Here is a 16,581-nt window from a genome sequence, read left to right on the forward strand (position 1 = left end):
AATGTTCATCAGATGTTTTACTTTGGTTTCAGACTAGAGACATAACCAATTTATAAATTTAACTCCATGAAAAAAAAATGAAAATGTATTAATACACACCATGATGAATTAATTATCATGGTGTGTATTAATACATTTTGATGCATTCTGATGAATTAATTAAACAAGATGTGTGTATTTGCTACAGGCCCAACAATAATGTTATTTTATTTTATTATTATTTGGGATAATATTAGTGAATCATAAATTCATAAGTCAGAATCATTTAATTTCTTAAATGCAAGAAGTAGATATTTTATTCTCGTTGAAATCCTGCTCTTGTTGTGATTTTTATGTTTGGTGTTTTACTGGTGTGTACAATTACAACACACTGCACGTTCATTTAGACCAAAACTTAGTAACTGTGGTTTTGCTATTTTCAAGGTCAAGTTGAACTGGAGGTGGTGGGCCATATTGCGCTATTGGTGCAGCCAGAACGTCAGTATTAGTTATTATATAATCTATAATTATATGCTTGGGTATAGCGTGGTTTGGATGGTGTCTGAGGTTCTGCTGAGAGTTTGTCAGTGGGCTTTATATGGTAACATGCAGCTATGTTAACCACAAATCTCGGCATCAATCAAGTTGGAGGGCATCTTTCCGAAAGTATGCAGTTTAAACTGCTTGTTAAGCAAATTAGAAGATTATGGAAGATCCGTTTTTGCCATAGAGGTGATGTACAGTGATCCCTGAAAGCTGAAATTCCATATTCTTCTCAAAAAGCATTTTCAGGAGCAATGCATGAGCTCATAATAGAGTGACCTAAATCAAGCATAGATGGACAGACAGATGAAGAGACAAAAAGAGGGAGGAAATGAGAGAGAGAGAGAGAGAGAGAGAGAGAACGAAAAAGAGTGAAGATCTGTCTTTTGGCTGAATGAGCACCTCCTTTTAGTTTGACCACAGTCTCCTCCTCCTTGCCTCAGATATAGAGTGTTTTTAGGAGCAGTAGAGTCAATCAGAGCTGGGAGTACAGGAGAGCACACTGTCAGGATATTCCATCCTTACGCACACACACACACACACACACATACACTAACACGCACTCTGTCTCGTTCTCCATCTCGCACATGCACATGGAGTACTACTGGACCCACCTACTCTGGATTCTCTGGAGTGTGATGCCAGGTGAGTGTGTTGGCATGTGTTGCCTGTTTCCAATTAAAAACATTTAAGAGAGGCAAAGCGGTATGTAAACGCTCCTTTGATACTACCAAACTGAATTAAATACTCTGCAACTTGAGAGTTGAATAAGTGCCATGGATGTGGTTTGTGCGAATGGGATTGTATCCCAGCACTGTGCATCTCCCACGTCTGGTTTCTAATGTCAGGCGCTGTTACACTGACCTCCTGTGATAGATGGGGATGCTGGATTGGCTGTGGAATTTCCATCCAATTTCCATCCTAGCTCTTGCATACTTTGAAATGCAAGGGAATTTTATCAGGGATATATTGGGAGTTCGTTGTCTGCGGTGTCTTGGAAAGATCTGGTGAGCAGCCAGATTAAAAGTTCACTTATGAAATGACACTCTTGACAGCATAGTTCAAGAACTTTTGCAGTTCAGTCAGTGCTGTGATGGGTCAAGGGTTCCTGAGAAAATTGAAATCAAATTTGCATTTCTCCCCAGCCCCATTTATTTTATGTAATTTGATTGGCTAAAAAAGAAGAAAATTAATGCGTAACTGTTGATGGAACTAGTACTGATCAAGGACTAATGTGTGAGAGAGATATAAAGAACATGTGTGTGTTGGTATGTTCAAACATGCTTTTTTTTGTTTAGTTTGTTTATTACTCATCTTGATCAGTCGCCAGTAAGCCAGCTGTCACCCAGACCAATTTTAATCAAGTCCAGCATAGTAAACATTATACTAGTACAAACTACTGTCTATTGTACTCCTTTTAGCATCTCCCTGTTCACAAGTAACACATTTACACAAAGCAACTTCTACGTTCACTTTGCAGCTGAATGTGACCTAAACTTGGATTTTCTGCTCAATACCAGACGCTCAATTGAACTGAACTCCAATACACTCTGGATCAAGCAAGGTGCACAATTAGTACAAATGTTGGGATGGAATCCGCATGAAATTCAACCTGTTCATGCTGAAAGAAAATATTGATCTATTCACAATGACATCCAAATAATAAAACAATTCCATATTTTCCAAATCCAACAATGTTTGAATAGCCTTCCGACTATGGCAGAAATTTAGTTAAATCAGATAATACTCGCATTTCTTGAGGTAATTCACTCAATTGTGATCGATTATGGCTTCATGTTTAACAGCGAAAGGAAGCGCAGAAAAAAAGGTACAAAGCTGCCATTGAGACAGTACCCTAAAGTACAAAAGTTAAAATGTACACTTAAAGTATAAATATGTACTTTTAAAGTACTTAAAAAATTATATTATGTACCATTTGGGGGTAAATAAGGTAAAAAGATGTACCTTTTCGCTTTAGTAGTACCTCCATTGACCTCAGACCTGACCATTGACCTTCTTTCCTGAGAGATCAGGTAAATGTGACAACAGGGTTTAGTAGAGGGTCTGTTCCACCCAACCAGTCAGTAACAACTATTTCATAACCCTTCAGTACAAAAGAAATGACGGACAGAGCTGAAAGGAACAATATTTCGCAAATAGTAAATCAGATGTTGATTCAGCAACCATTCTGATTCAGTGAAGGGTTCGTCAGACTAATTCAAACTAGACGTTTTTAAATGATTCACAAAATAATCGACTCGGATGACTTACTTGGACTTTACGCGCTATCTGTTTTGGGATGCAGCTCTTGTCGACTTTTTATATCACCACATTTCATTCAGACTGGAAACTTACATTCACAACTAATATGATTAAAATAGGACTTTGATGCTTGAGATATCCATGATGGGAACGATATGTGAAATGTCGGTTAAATAGCTGTTGTTTGGTAAATGTTTGTTTCCTGGCTGATGCATAGTGTAAAGAAACAGCTGTATTCTATTTATCTCTGTAGTTTGTAAGAACTTTGATGTTAGCAGCTGCTGATTCAGGCTGTGATTAAAGATAAAATATTGTGATCTTAGAAACCTCTACCTCAAGTACTACTTAGGAAATAATAATGAAGGATTTTTTTGTGTGGGTGAGGAACTCTAGCTAGTGAGTAATGCCTGACTGTGGTGTATATCAGTCTGCTTATGCCACGTGCCTCGCAGAGAGTTTACTTTGGCCACAAACCCAGTCAAAGGCCACCAGACTCATCCCCTGCTAGCCATCTCTCAGCAGCCCTTCAATGAGCTTTCCAGACCACAGAGCTCACAGTTGGAAAGTCAGCATGAAATGAGCAATCTCTAGTCATTTTAATCTTGATCTGTGAGTGTAACAGAATGTATATCACTCTCTGAGGTGCAGCACGTACAGTAAGAGCATAAAGTCCATGAGATCTTAAGCAGAGTAGCATTTCAAAGCAATGGGTTTAAAGATGCATTTCCGGCATGTGGAGTTTATTAAAAGTCAATCTGCTGGCCCATAATCCTCGCCAGTGGGCATCAGTGAGCCTCATTAGCATCAGGGCAGTACCTCACGTAAATATTTTTGAAGGAGGGAAGGGATGACGGAGGGGTGGACCAGATGTTTTGAAGGGGGTGTTTGTCACATGTGGGCTTACACAGCTGCATGTCTAACTGGGTCTAGTAGTACGTCAATATTGGTGATGTTGGTTTTGATTATGAATTAGATTTTGGTGGTGGGTCTGCGGTAGATATGCTAGATGTGGCCACCAACACCAACTTAAATGTTTCTTTAGAAATGTTTTTATTTTGATCACGATCTGATCAAGATTTCAGTGTCTGGGCATGTGGCATTGATTGTTAAAGGACTGTAATATATTGCAGCTGCAGGCTGTAGCTGGAATTTTGTCTTATTTAATTGTCTGGTGACAACATCAAGCATGTAGCATAATAAAATTAGTTTCATCAGAAGATCAATAGAATGTAACACACGTGTTTTTAGAAGATGAAGTGGTGTGTGCTTGCTCGTAATCGACTTTTCATTACAAGGTATTGGTAAATTTGGTTTTCAGTGAATGTGAAAGATTTGCATTTAAAGGAGAATGAGGCTAGAACATGATATAGGGCAGATTTGAACCTGCATCACTGTGTACAGCTATTTATGCATCCTGATCACTGTGCCATGGGTCTGTCAAAGTCTGGCAGATTGTTAGTCTTCAGGATTCATGGACATTCTCATAGACTGGAGCTTCTCTGTCAGTATGACTGTGGTGTAGCTCCTGTAGCTTGGTTGTGGTCCAAAACAGCGCAGGCCTGGCCTGGACACACAGTGCAACCCTTGCAGCCACTGTATTGAGGTTTATTTATCTGGGCAAAGAAATCCATACACAGGAAACCCACTCTATAGGACCTGCTGATATTACGGAGAATATTAAAGTGTCTGCCACGTTAGGGCTTTTAAATGGAAACTAGAACCTTTCTACTCCCCTCTCTTTCTTGGTTTGGTTTCAGTAACAGACTGGATGCCTTATATGTGTATTTAAACCACTTTGGAAAAAGTGATCAATGACTGTGGGAGAGAATTTTGGGGGAAGAAGGTAAAAGGTTTAGGTTTTCTTCTTCACTGGTTGGCCAATGGATCTACACTCACCTCAAGGATTATTAGGAACACGATACTAATATTGTGTTTGACCCCCTTTTGCCTTCAGAACTGCCATAATTCTACGTGGCATTGATTCAACAAGGTGCTGAAAGCATACTTTAGAAATGTTGGCCCATATTGATTGGATAGCATCTTGCAGTTGATGGAGAATTGTGGGATGCACATCCAGGACACGAAGCTCCTGTTCCACCACATCCCAAAGATGCTCTATTGGGTTGAGATCTGGTGACTGTGGGGGCCATTTTACTACAGTGAACTCATTGTCACGTTCAAGAAACCAATTTGACTTGGTTCGAGTTTTGTGACATGGTGCATTATCCAGCTGGAAGTAGCCATCAGAGGATGGGTACATGGTGGCCATAAAGGGATGGACATGGTTAAACGATGCCCATTAAACCATGACCAATTGGCAGTAAGGGACCTAAAGTGTGCCAAGAAAATATCCCCCAAACCATTACACCACCACCACCAGCCTGCACAGTGGTAACAAGGCATGATGGATCCATGTTCTCATTCTGTTTCTCATTAGAACAGGCAACATTTTTCCAGTCTCTTGCAAATCTTTTTCCTATTTGTAGTGGCGATGATTGGTACCCGATGGGGTCTTCTCCTGTTGTAGCCCATCCGCCTCAATGTTGTGCGTGTTGTGGCTTCACAAATGCTTTGCATACCTCGGTTGTAACGAGTGGTTATTTCAGTCAAAGTTGCTCTTCTATCAGCTTGAATCAGTCGGCCTATTCTCCTCTGATCTCTACGTCTGGACAGTGTTGCAACTTGTGCAACAGTATGTTGCCATATACTGTGTGACGCTGTGCGGAGAAATAGCGTTGAGACTGGATCCAAATGCAGTGTAGCTTTAATCAGAAACTTGAAACAGGAAACAAGACAAGAAGCAAGACTAGCAAGAATACAAAAACACCAACGTTCACATACATAAATTCAACAACCAACCAAGACAGGGCAGAAACACAGGGCTTAAATAATCAAGGACAAACGAGCTAGACAAGATAACAAGGGGGCGTGAGAAATGAGAAACACCTGGGATAAATAATAGACGGGCAATAACTAATAACGAAAACACACAAAACCACTTCGTGACATACTGTAAGTGAATTATATGGTTTTATTAATTAAATGAGTTTGTTAGAACCAGTATATTGAATGCTTGTCAAATTTTTTTTTTGAGTCCAAATTTTTAAGCTATTGTAAATTTGTATATTTATAGCAATTAATATAATATATATTTTATGATATTTGTTAAAATGCATTAGACTTCTCAAATTCGGTTAAGGGCAGGAAACTATAGCCATTTGTCAATTACACATTCTAGACTTTGACGAAAGAAGGGCATGGAACAGAGGATCTGATGAGAATAAGTCTGTGTGCAGGGGTCAGTTTGAGCTTCTCTATGCTGTATATGCCCTCATACATCACTCCTGCTCAGAATAAAACGTCATTGACTGGCAGTATCGGTCTCAACTGTTGATCACTTTCTATGAAAGACTGACCAAAAATGAGTCTAGGAAAGACATGTGGCCCACATTATTCCCTGTGCATTCTTGTGCCTGAAAAGATTAATGTGCAAAAATGATTTGACATTATCTCTGTACACTACAGTAGCCTGTCATCATTCATGCTTTTGTCTACAGAAAGAGAACGTGGGAAATGGAAAGAGAGAGAGAGAAGATGCTAAAAGCACTTTACTTTTCCTCCTCTCCCCTCTACTAAAGGCAAGATCTCTTCATCTCATCCATCAATCCTCTTGCAAGATATAATATGCCGAATGGAAACTGCATCCCTGCTTGAAGAAGATATTGTACCTATCAGCATTGTCATCAATAGACACTTTCATTTTTTCTGGTGACAGCTGGAAAATAAATGTTTTTTTTTCTATCTTGAAAGACTTTTTTATAAGTATTTTAATTTAATACAGAGGAGATAAATGTTTTTCCCTTGTTTTTTTCCTACTGGTACATAGGCCAAACTAGAGGCAAGGACCTGGGGCCACCAGAGAGTTAGGCCTTTCATCAGATCCCATTGTATGTTTTCTGCATCCTTCTCTTATATTTTTTTGTCAAGCTGATTCATTTTCTGAACTCTGAACGACAGCATATGGATGTCATAATCTTGCACACGTGGAAATGCAAGGTTATGGCATCCATATGCTGTCGTTCAGAGTTCAGAGCAGAGTTAACGGTGTTATTCAATGTAATTCTCAGGTAAATTAACCATTGTGTTTATACTTGGATCAGTTTTTTGAAGTTCTCTCAGTTCACCACCTGCTTTATATTTATCTTATGCTTATAAAAATCTTTATTCACAGGGTTTATAACATGAAAAGGATTACCTTTGAGACCTGCATCAAAAAAATATTTGCTAAAATTGTTAAAGACGTGATTATTTGACAAGTCTGTTTATATACTTCTAGGGATAGTTCACCAAAAAAATAAAAATAATAATAATTACTCACCCTCATACCATTACAAACTCATCTTCGGAACACAAATGAAGATGTTTTTATTTCTGTCCCTCCACTGTGACAGCTACGCAACTGACACTTTGACACTTCAAAAAGTTCATAAAGAGATAGTAAAACTAATCCATATGAATTTTATATGATGAACAGGTTATATGAATCACTTTATATGATGAACAGGTTGAATTTAGGCTTTTATTCACAAATAAACACTGATCAGTAAACATAAATAGAAGCTCAACCGAACATGTTTGACGCGCTCTTGCGGAAGCTCAAACGTGCTGCGAAATATACGAGAATGAACCTCATTGGTTCTCGCATGTCAAGCAAACATGCTTGAGCTTCTGTTGGTTTACTGCAACTGATCTGTGAGTTGATGATTGTTTATGTGAATTAAAGCCTAAATTCAATCTTTTCATCATATAAAACGATTGTGTCTCTTCAGAAAATGTTGGACTAAACCGCATAACTATTCATATGGAATAGTTTTGCAATCTCTTTTTGAAGCATCAAAGGTTCTGTTGCGTAGCTTGTCAATGGGCGGACAGAAATCGATGAACAGAAGTCTTATTGGTTTGGAACGACACAAGGGTGAGTAATTAATGAGAGAATTTTTATTTTGGATTGAACTAACCCTTAAATGAAAAATCTGTCATCATTTAATGATCATTCCAAATCTGTATGACTTTCTTTCTATCTGTTTTATTTTTATTTTTTAAGTATCTGTAACCTAAACAGTCATATTTTGCTTCAGGTTAAGCCATAAGAATGGTGCTGAAAGGAAGCAACTTAAAAGACAAAATAGTCTTTTGATTTTGACTGAAATTGGCCCTGCCTTTAAGAGGTCAAAGGTGTAACTTGACTTTTAATTTTTTTGATGAACAGACAATCAAATCTGTTGTGGTGATTGACAGCTTTATTGTTTAGTCTCATCCATAATGAGGTCGAATAGTCCTGTCTCTTCCACACCAGAGTCTGTTGACAGAGTTGGAGCGTGTCAGGTCAAGTGGTGAAAGTCATGCAGGCTTTCTCCATGATCTTGAGCATTAGACTGATTATGAAGGGGGTTCAGCATTAGACCTCCATGAAGGGGTTTGTTAATCCAATGACCAGGATCTTGTAGTCTTTAAGGGGCCCGTCAGAACATAAGCAGAAGCCATAGTGGGATGTCATGAGTAAACAGAGACACCTTTGAACTTTGATGGAGATAAAGCAATTACAGTCTGTTTTCAGAATAGGATGAAACCTAAAACATCAAAGAGTCTATTGATTATTTTCCATGTAAGGAGGATTTCTAGACCCACATCTTTAAGAAGCCTCAAAAAGGCCAATTAATATAAATAATTTTTAATTAATTGGGTTACTTATTGCTGCTCAGTCATTTACATTTGAGGCAATGCTCACTACAAAGACAAAAATCAGTAAATCAGCCAAATCTGAGTACAAGGCTTATTTTGAGAAATTGGAGTGTTATCCAAATTTTATTTTAAAAAAATAATTAAATATAAAAAAATCTATAAAAATGACTTACATTTTGAAATACATTTCCACACTTCTTTAAGTTTGTGCATATTTGTCTTCAACTCTGTCAAGTGATTTGGTTAAGGCCAAATAACAAAAAAACAATATGTGCTTTCCTCTCTGTTTACTGTTCATCTGTGTGTTGTGTAGAAACAGTACAGTGTTGCTCATGGCCAGAAGTGCTCCTGTTTAGTGTTTAGGATTCTTTGTGCTGGCAGAAATTCAGTTTAGCCACAATTCAATTTTGCTTCTTTGTTTTGGGTCATTGCTGAAACTCCTTGCCTCACAGAATCTATTGCCATTGCCAGTAAGTGGTCTTATGTTTAAGCATGATGTGGATGAAATTCATAGTTGAGTTGTCTGTGTCTGTTACAGGGTTCCATGACTGTTTCAATATTGACACCATAAATCACAGGATCATAAAGGGCCCCAGGCAGACACAGTTTGGCTACACTGTCCAACAACATATGGCTGGGGGTCAGAAATGGTAAGAAGCACTAAGTATTTTCCTGTACCCTTTGATATTAAAAGGGATAGTTCACCCAAGAATGAAAATTCTGCCATCATTTACTCACCCTCGTAAATACTTAATACATGATGCCAAAACCATGTTTGTTGTGTGCAAAATCATAGCATTCATCTATCAAAAAAACAAAAAACAAATCGTGTGTCCAGTTCTTGAAGTGAAGGAAGTGTATTCCGAAATATGTCAAACAAAATAGTGAATCTGATTTTTATTGCAACTCCCAAACCAACAGTAGGTCTCACATGCCTCATGATTTATACAGTTTTCATCACAAGTAACTTTCGATCTCCGCAAATAGGAAAATACACCTATGATGCTTTTAGAGGGTTATGAGAATTGGAAGGAGTTTAACATTTGTCGTCAATCACTGTGATATCATCATCTCTCTGTGCTTTGGCAATTTGATTTAAATCTGGCGTCCCAGTTTGTCTGCTTGGCTCACCTGAAGCCCTGCTCGGCTCTCTCTCTCTCTCTCTCTCTCTCTCTCTCTCTCTCTCTCTCTCTCTCTCTCTCTCTCTCTCTCTCTCTCTCTCTCTCTCTCTCTCTCTCTCTCTCTCTCTCTCTCTCTCTCTCTCTCTCTCTCTCTCTCTCTCTCTCTCTCTTTGTGTGTGATAATAAGTGTGTCTGCAAAGAGAAACCTTTTCTTTGTTTGTAAGTGTAAATCACTCCTTTGACTTCATATCATACAACTGAATGAAGGACCTTTTTTTGGTATAAGCCAGAGAATCCAGCTCATCTGCTTCTCATTGTAATGAAGAGATAACCCCTCACCCCCCATTGTACCTGAGATCATGAAAATGATATATTCTATCTCACATTCCTCAGGTAATGGCTAGATGGCTTGGTCTGACTGTAGTTTAGATGTGAGTGTGTTGTCAGTTTAGCTGGACTGATGTGGGGTGATATCAACATAGACTTTCTCAAGTGAGCGGCTGCCAAACAGACCCCCTTTCTGTCTCTGCCCCATTCACACAGCATCTGGAAGCCATTAACAGCCCAAAGGAAATTTTCAGCGTGGCATGTGTGTCTGGCTTGGCTATTTAAAAAAAAAATCATATTTAAGATGTTTGGGAGATGTTGTGAATGAGCACTTACACAACATACACAAAGCTAAAGACTTGCGCATCTACCAATATAACAGCAGCAGACTAAACTACACATGAAGACCAGATATATTGAGTGAAAGCACAATTTACAAATTTCACCGTAGATGTATTGTGAATGTGAACAGCACTGTAGGTTTACACCTCTGTGCTGCAAACAGTTAATGAAATGAAAGCTTGCACTACCTTGTGGTCAAAATTAAAGTTTGCACTTTTATTTCTGTTTAACGGCTACCCGGTACACCTACCAACCAGAAAACGTTAAAAAAGTTGACAAGCATGTCAAAAAATAAGCCGATCTGATTTCGCTCCCCTTCTGATGTAGGAAGGGGATCTTATTATTACATTGCCGCCCCTTAATCTGCACGTTTCTACCTACGGCGCCGCCATTTGGTTTTTGCAATGTGATAACAGTGTAACCAGTTCTAACACAATGACAAAAGTTTGAGAAAAGTATGCAAACTGTTCTGTCGCTGGCTGGACAGATGAGCACTATTTGACCAAAAAATGTCACAGCTGTCTTGCATGTCGATGAGATGAATCAATGTAACTCCACAACAACTACACAAATCTATCCACTAACCTTCAGAAACATCTAGGTGCAGTCTACAAGTTGCAACCTCTTCCTGAGTCTCTCCTGAGTCTTTTATTATAGCCGAGGACGAGGTATCCGCGTAAAGGATCGACCCTCTTCTGAATGGGTGCGGTGAGCAGCAGCTCATTGACATTTAAAGGGACACATACAAAAATGGCACATTTTTGCTCGCACCCAAAAAGAGGTCAAATTTGACGAGCTGTAATAAATGATCTGGGGGGTAATTTGAGCTGATATTTCACAGACATATTCTGGGGACACCATATATTTATATTATATCTTGTGAAAAGGGGCATAATATGTCACCTTTAATTTAATATTTCTGATGCCAGACAATCTTCTCTCATTCCCATCTGTTAATGTGATAAAGAGACAGAGGTTTAGGGAGCTTGTTTTGTGTTTATACTGGCATGGCTAGGCTGTAGGAGTTGTGCAGGAATTGGCTGTAGATGGTAGCAAATCCTTATTATGCGGTAATTTTACTTCAGATAGTTTGAACAGGAGAAATGCTTTGGACTCTGAGACACTGCTTGCTATTTACTTATGTTTTGCTATTTATGCAAGTTGTGCGTGTGTGTGTATTGGTCCTCTCAGTCTCTCACAGTTTGAGTCAGGGAATGTCTTAGCACAGTCAGATCCTTGGAGGAGAATGTTTAGTCCAGGAAAGTAATGGAGTCTAGCTGTGTCTCACCTTTCTCACAACCCCGACGCCCTCTCAGCATGGACAACACATAATACACTATGACAGTTCAACTTTTTTTTTAATGCAGTTTTCGGTGCAGAATACCTACAGTATTAAAATCAGTGAAATGACTCAAATGCTTTAAAGAGCATATTGCAGGTAAAAAAAATCAAAATTAATATATAACCTTGTATGAAAATGCCATATGAAAAGTTAATGCAGGATTTAAAATGTTTTAAAACAAAATAAGGGCACCAATTTAGTGGATAAAGTGAGCATTTCTTTGACTGCTCGTAAAAGACTTTTTTTTTTCAACATTGTGTCATTTTACGTCACGAAAGGGAGCCTCAGCTCAGTGCAGTGTTATCTTTCCTGCCTGAGTTTGGTGACGAGATTTATGAATATTATGAACAATTTCCTCAGCGTCCGAAATGTCATTGCGATCCATTGTTTTCCTGTTGCAATCCATTGTTTTCCGGCTCTCCGGCCCGTTACGTCACGCCCATTTTCAAATTCGGAAGTAAAATTTTCTCACAAAAATGCCGTATATAAGTTCTTTGGCCTCCAATTTTTTTAGAGAGGTTTTGGAAATTTCATATTATATAATATAATATCATATAAGTCATATCATATTTAATGTTGCACACAAAATTAATTTAACAGTTTTTGCATAACTGAACTCGGCATGCTTTTCAAGGTGTCATGTTCTGAGGTAATAAATTAAACCAGTTTCAATAAAGTTCTTCGCAATGAGCCAAAGTAATTTTACATATTGCTATTCTGGCCTCATTTTAGGCCACAGTGAAGTGTGTTCACTGCTGACATGTTTCTGTTGTAGCTTATTCATGTTGTGTGTACAAAATAGACTCTGACATGGTCAAAATGCACCACTGGAGAAGCACTAATTGAACATCACTGTTTTGGTCAATGGTTTGGGTTTCAAATCATAATTTTATATAATATACCATACAATGTCATATCTGAAATTATATCAAGAAGCTAAATGAGGAATGAAATAATGATAACAGCAAAAGACTATCATCCAATCCAAGTTCATCCTGTCTCTTTCTTTCTCTTTGAATCTGGCTATGCTGATTACTGCATAGTATACCTTGTTTAAAACTAGCTTTATACAAATATAATAAACTTCTAATATGATATTATAGTAGTATTCACTATTCTTTCACTTTCTCTCTTGTGCCATGAGGGTCCTATCACAGCAGCATGCAGTTGAAAAAGGTGTTATCCCAGTTTCAGAGGCACAGAAGGGGTTTAGTGGTGTAGGAAAATGGGGAAAGGGGCTGGCAACACACACATCAGCTGTGGTTACTGAAACCATGGACTAGAATGAAATATGTAGTTGCTGTTCTCTCATATTTTTTTCTCTCAGTCTTAATACTATGTTAACAAATGCATTTTATTTCAGGTCAGTACACCAGAATTGTTTGGAACATTTTCACTATACATGTTCCAAGACAAAAGCATTGACCTTTATACATGTATATTGGAACCATTTCAGCAGTTGCATACCATGTTCAATAGCAGATACATAATTAAAGACTAGAAACTTTGAAATGATCATGTTAAAACTAGCCTGTGTTCCACAAATTAGTGTTTAGCTTTTTTGCAATTGGAGAAACCTAATATTTCCATGCCATGTAAACCACTAAACAAGCATGTTTAATTTTATTTTAAATCAGAATTATACACTTTTTTGGGGGGTTTGCTTATGTCACCAAAAGTGGAAGTATGTCATTGTGAATGTCCCTTTTATGAAAAAAAGTTCTGTCATAACAACTCTTGGAGAGATTGGCATGGTAATGGATATGGCAATGTTAATGTATTTGGTCTTGGCGGAATAGATCCATGCTGCGCATATAACATACTGTACATGAAATACCCCCATAGCAGATCTATACAGGTGGAGCTGGAGGGTTTCTGAAGCTGTTGATACTCTTAAGGTGTGTTCACACTTGGCAGGTTTAGTTGGATTAAAGCAAACTCTGGTGCGATTGCTTTGTTAGTGCGTTTCATTGGAGTAAACGTTGCCATCCAAACCTTGGTGCGAAAATGTGGACCCCTTATTGCGCGAAGACAACAGCGAAAGCTTGAACCCCCTCAAACCTGCTGCCGATTCCTGTGGATACTGTACAGCATAACGTCGAGCAAACGGCGCTGTGCTATATAATGTGAAGGAAAAGCCAGTTTTTTTTTCACTACCCAACGACGAGCATATGAAGAATCAGTGGTTAAATTTAATCCTTTCCATGATATCACAGCAATATAAAACTTGCTGTGTTCCCTTTATTTTACTGACGACTGCTTCTCAAATCTCGGAGTTAAATGCAGGATTGCAAACCGCTTGCTCTTGAAAGATGGTGTTCAAAATACTTTGTTTTGTTTTTAATTTTTATATTGTGTAGTAGGTATCCTGCTAGTTTTTAGTTTACGGTTTAAAGGGTTAGTTCACCCAAAAATGAAAATTAAGTCATTAATTACTCACCCCCATGCTGTACCAACCCCGTAAGACCTTCGTTCGTCTTCGGAACACAAATAAAGATATTTTTGATTAAATTTGAGAGCTGTATAACTACCACATTGGCTCCTAAGGGACTGCCTCTTGACGGCCCAGAAAGTCAATGAAGAAAATGTTTAAATATCCCAAGTGACTACCGTGGCTCAACTATATGTTTATCAAGCGACGAGAATACTTTTTTTGTGAAAAAACAAACAAAAATAATGAGTTTATTCGACTATTCCTTTTCTTCCTTGTAGGCCAGAAACGAGACTTCCTTAGATTTCCACGACGCATGCGCGAGAACTGAACTGAAGTAGCTCTGAAGTACTGTAAGCAGATCGCAATTCTCGCGCATGCGTCGTGGAAATCTAAGGAAGTCTCGAAAAATTAATCAAAAATATCTTCATTTGTGTTCCGAAGACGAACGAAGGTCTTACGGGGTTGGTACAGCATGGGGGTGAGTAATTAATGACTTAATTTTCATTTTTGGGTGAACTAACCCTTTAAGGTGCCTCAGGACAAACAGAGCCGATATTGTTATGGCAATAGGGGTTTTGTTTTCGATGCGCACGCTGTACGCTGTGAACCAATCACAACAGACTTAGCTTTCTGGCCAATCAGAGCAGAGTAGCTCACAGAAAGGAGGGATTTAGAGAGATTGAGCCATTGAGAAGATGTGGTGATGTGCAAATGTATATTATGAAGAAATGAAACAGTTTTTTGACCTTTGACGTATGTAAACCTGAAGACTCAAAAACAACATTAGGAATCTTTAAAATAGCATAAGAGGGGAACTTTAAGTCGTATGATGGGGTTATGAAACAACAGTTACAATGATAAATACATTATACTAAGTAACATGAACTATTAATGAAACATATGGAAACTGCTCCTGATTAATACCGAGGGGACCCTTGGCACGGATGCTCTGGCACAGAGCTGACCCCTGGGCCTACGCATGTATGTGTTTTGCCCAGTGAGCCTTCTTGCACAGACCATGTGCAAGGTCAGGGAGGAACAAGGAGCAGGTCTTGTCAGTTACGCCGTATTGGCCCAGCCGGACCTGGTTCCCCCGAACTAGTGCTCCTCACGACAGCCCCTCCCTGGCCCATTCCTCTGAGAGAGGACCTGCTCTCTCAGAGACGGGGCATCCTATGGCACCCTCTTTCAGACCTCTGGAAACTCCATGTCTGGTCCCTGGACGGGACGTGGAGGTTCTAGGTGACCTAACCCCAGCGGTAGTTTACACCATCACTTCCACTAAAACCCCCTCTATGAGGCACCTCTATGCCTTGAAGTGGAACCTATTCATTGACTTGGGTTCTTCTCACGAGGATCAGAGCCGTGCTTTCTTTCCCCTCCACCCTTAAAGTGTATGTTGGCGCTATTGTCGCACATCACGATGCAGTTGAAGGTAAGTCATTGGGAAAGCATGACCTGTTCGTGATGTGCTGCAATAGCGGCACATCACACGGCAAAACCCTTAAAGTGTATGTTGCCGCTACTGCTGCACATGATGATGCAGTCGAAGGTAAGTCATTGGGAAAGCATGACCTGATCGTGAGATTCCTGAGGGGGGCAAGAAGACTAAGGCCTAGTACTCATATGCTAGGCTGTGTTCCATATGTGATCCCATATTGAGTATTCTTCCATGACCAGCTCCCTGCGGTGAGCCCGTGTCTTTCCCTTGGCAGAGTCCACTCCGGTTAGCCTACTTCTGACTTCCGTGTCATATGATCCTTAATAAATTATTCTAATACGATGATTTTATGTTCAAGAATTATTATTATCAAGTCTTATTAATTATCAGTGTTGAAAATAGTTGTTTTGCTAAATATTTTGTAGAAACTGATGAATTTTCAGGATTCTTTTAGGAATCGAAAGTTCAAAAGAACATCATTTATTTGAAAATGCTCATGGATGGAGAGGAAACTTTTACAACTGAAAGACAATACATAAATGGAAACAACTTGGTTTGAATGACTGATTTGCATTACTAATGTATGATGTCTGTGATGGTGCTTATCCATCATCAGTGGCCGTGGATAAAGTGAAAAGCCTACAATAATGACCATATCAAATATATAGGAATGTGGTTATGTAACAGACATGAATACTTGGTACACATTACTGCAATCTATGAGAAGTTGTACTATTTGGCATAGCAAAGATATTTCAGAGTAACACGTTCATTACACTTGAGTTATTTTTCTGATGTCTCTGACTGCCAGTGGGATTCCCTATTGGGATGAACATAGAGACAAACGTGGCCACATACGCCTGTTTATTTTTGAGAGTTTTGCAGTTTGAATTCCTTGCTGAGTTTTGACTTTTGTGTGGCCCATGACCTCTGAATTCCACAAGCAGCAGGAGGGTTGAAGCATTCTCTAGATTCAAACTCATCTGAAATATGGCTCACAAACCGTCCTTTATTCTTGGTTAAAGCTGTAATGATTAAATAATGGTTT

The 16,581-nt window shown here is 38.8% G+C and overlaps 1 protein-coding gene across 2 annotated transcripts in view; it reads left to right on the forward strand.

The window, feature by feature from the left end:
* Positions 1-1,004: 1,004 nt before the first annotated feature.
* The window catches only part of itga11a (integrin, alpha 11a), a 42,536-nt gene continuing 26,959 nt past the window's right edge, over positions 1,005-16,581 (forward strand). For both annotated transcript variants that reach the window (XM_089129538.1, XM_039688657.2), the window contains exons 1-2: positions 1,005-1,167; positions 9,065-9,176. In XM_089129538.1, coding sequence (XP_088985664.1) covers positions 1,110-1,167; positions 9,065-9,176 — 170 coding nt within the window. In that variant the 5' untranslated portion in view covers positions 1,005-1,109. The remainder of the gene's footprint in view (positions 1,168-9,064; positions 9,177-16,581) is intronic.

The sequence above is a fragment of the Pimephales promelas genome, chromosome 1 (assembly GCF_988280905.1).
Source record: "Pimephales promelas chromosome 1, fPimPro1.hap1.1, whole genome shotgun sequence".
NCBI lineage: Eukaryota > Metazoa > Chordata > Actinopteri > Cypriniformes > Leuciscidae > Pimephales > Pimephales promelas.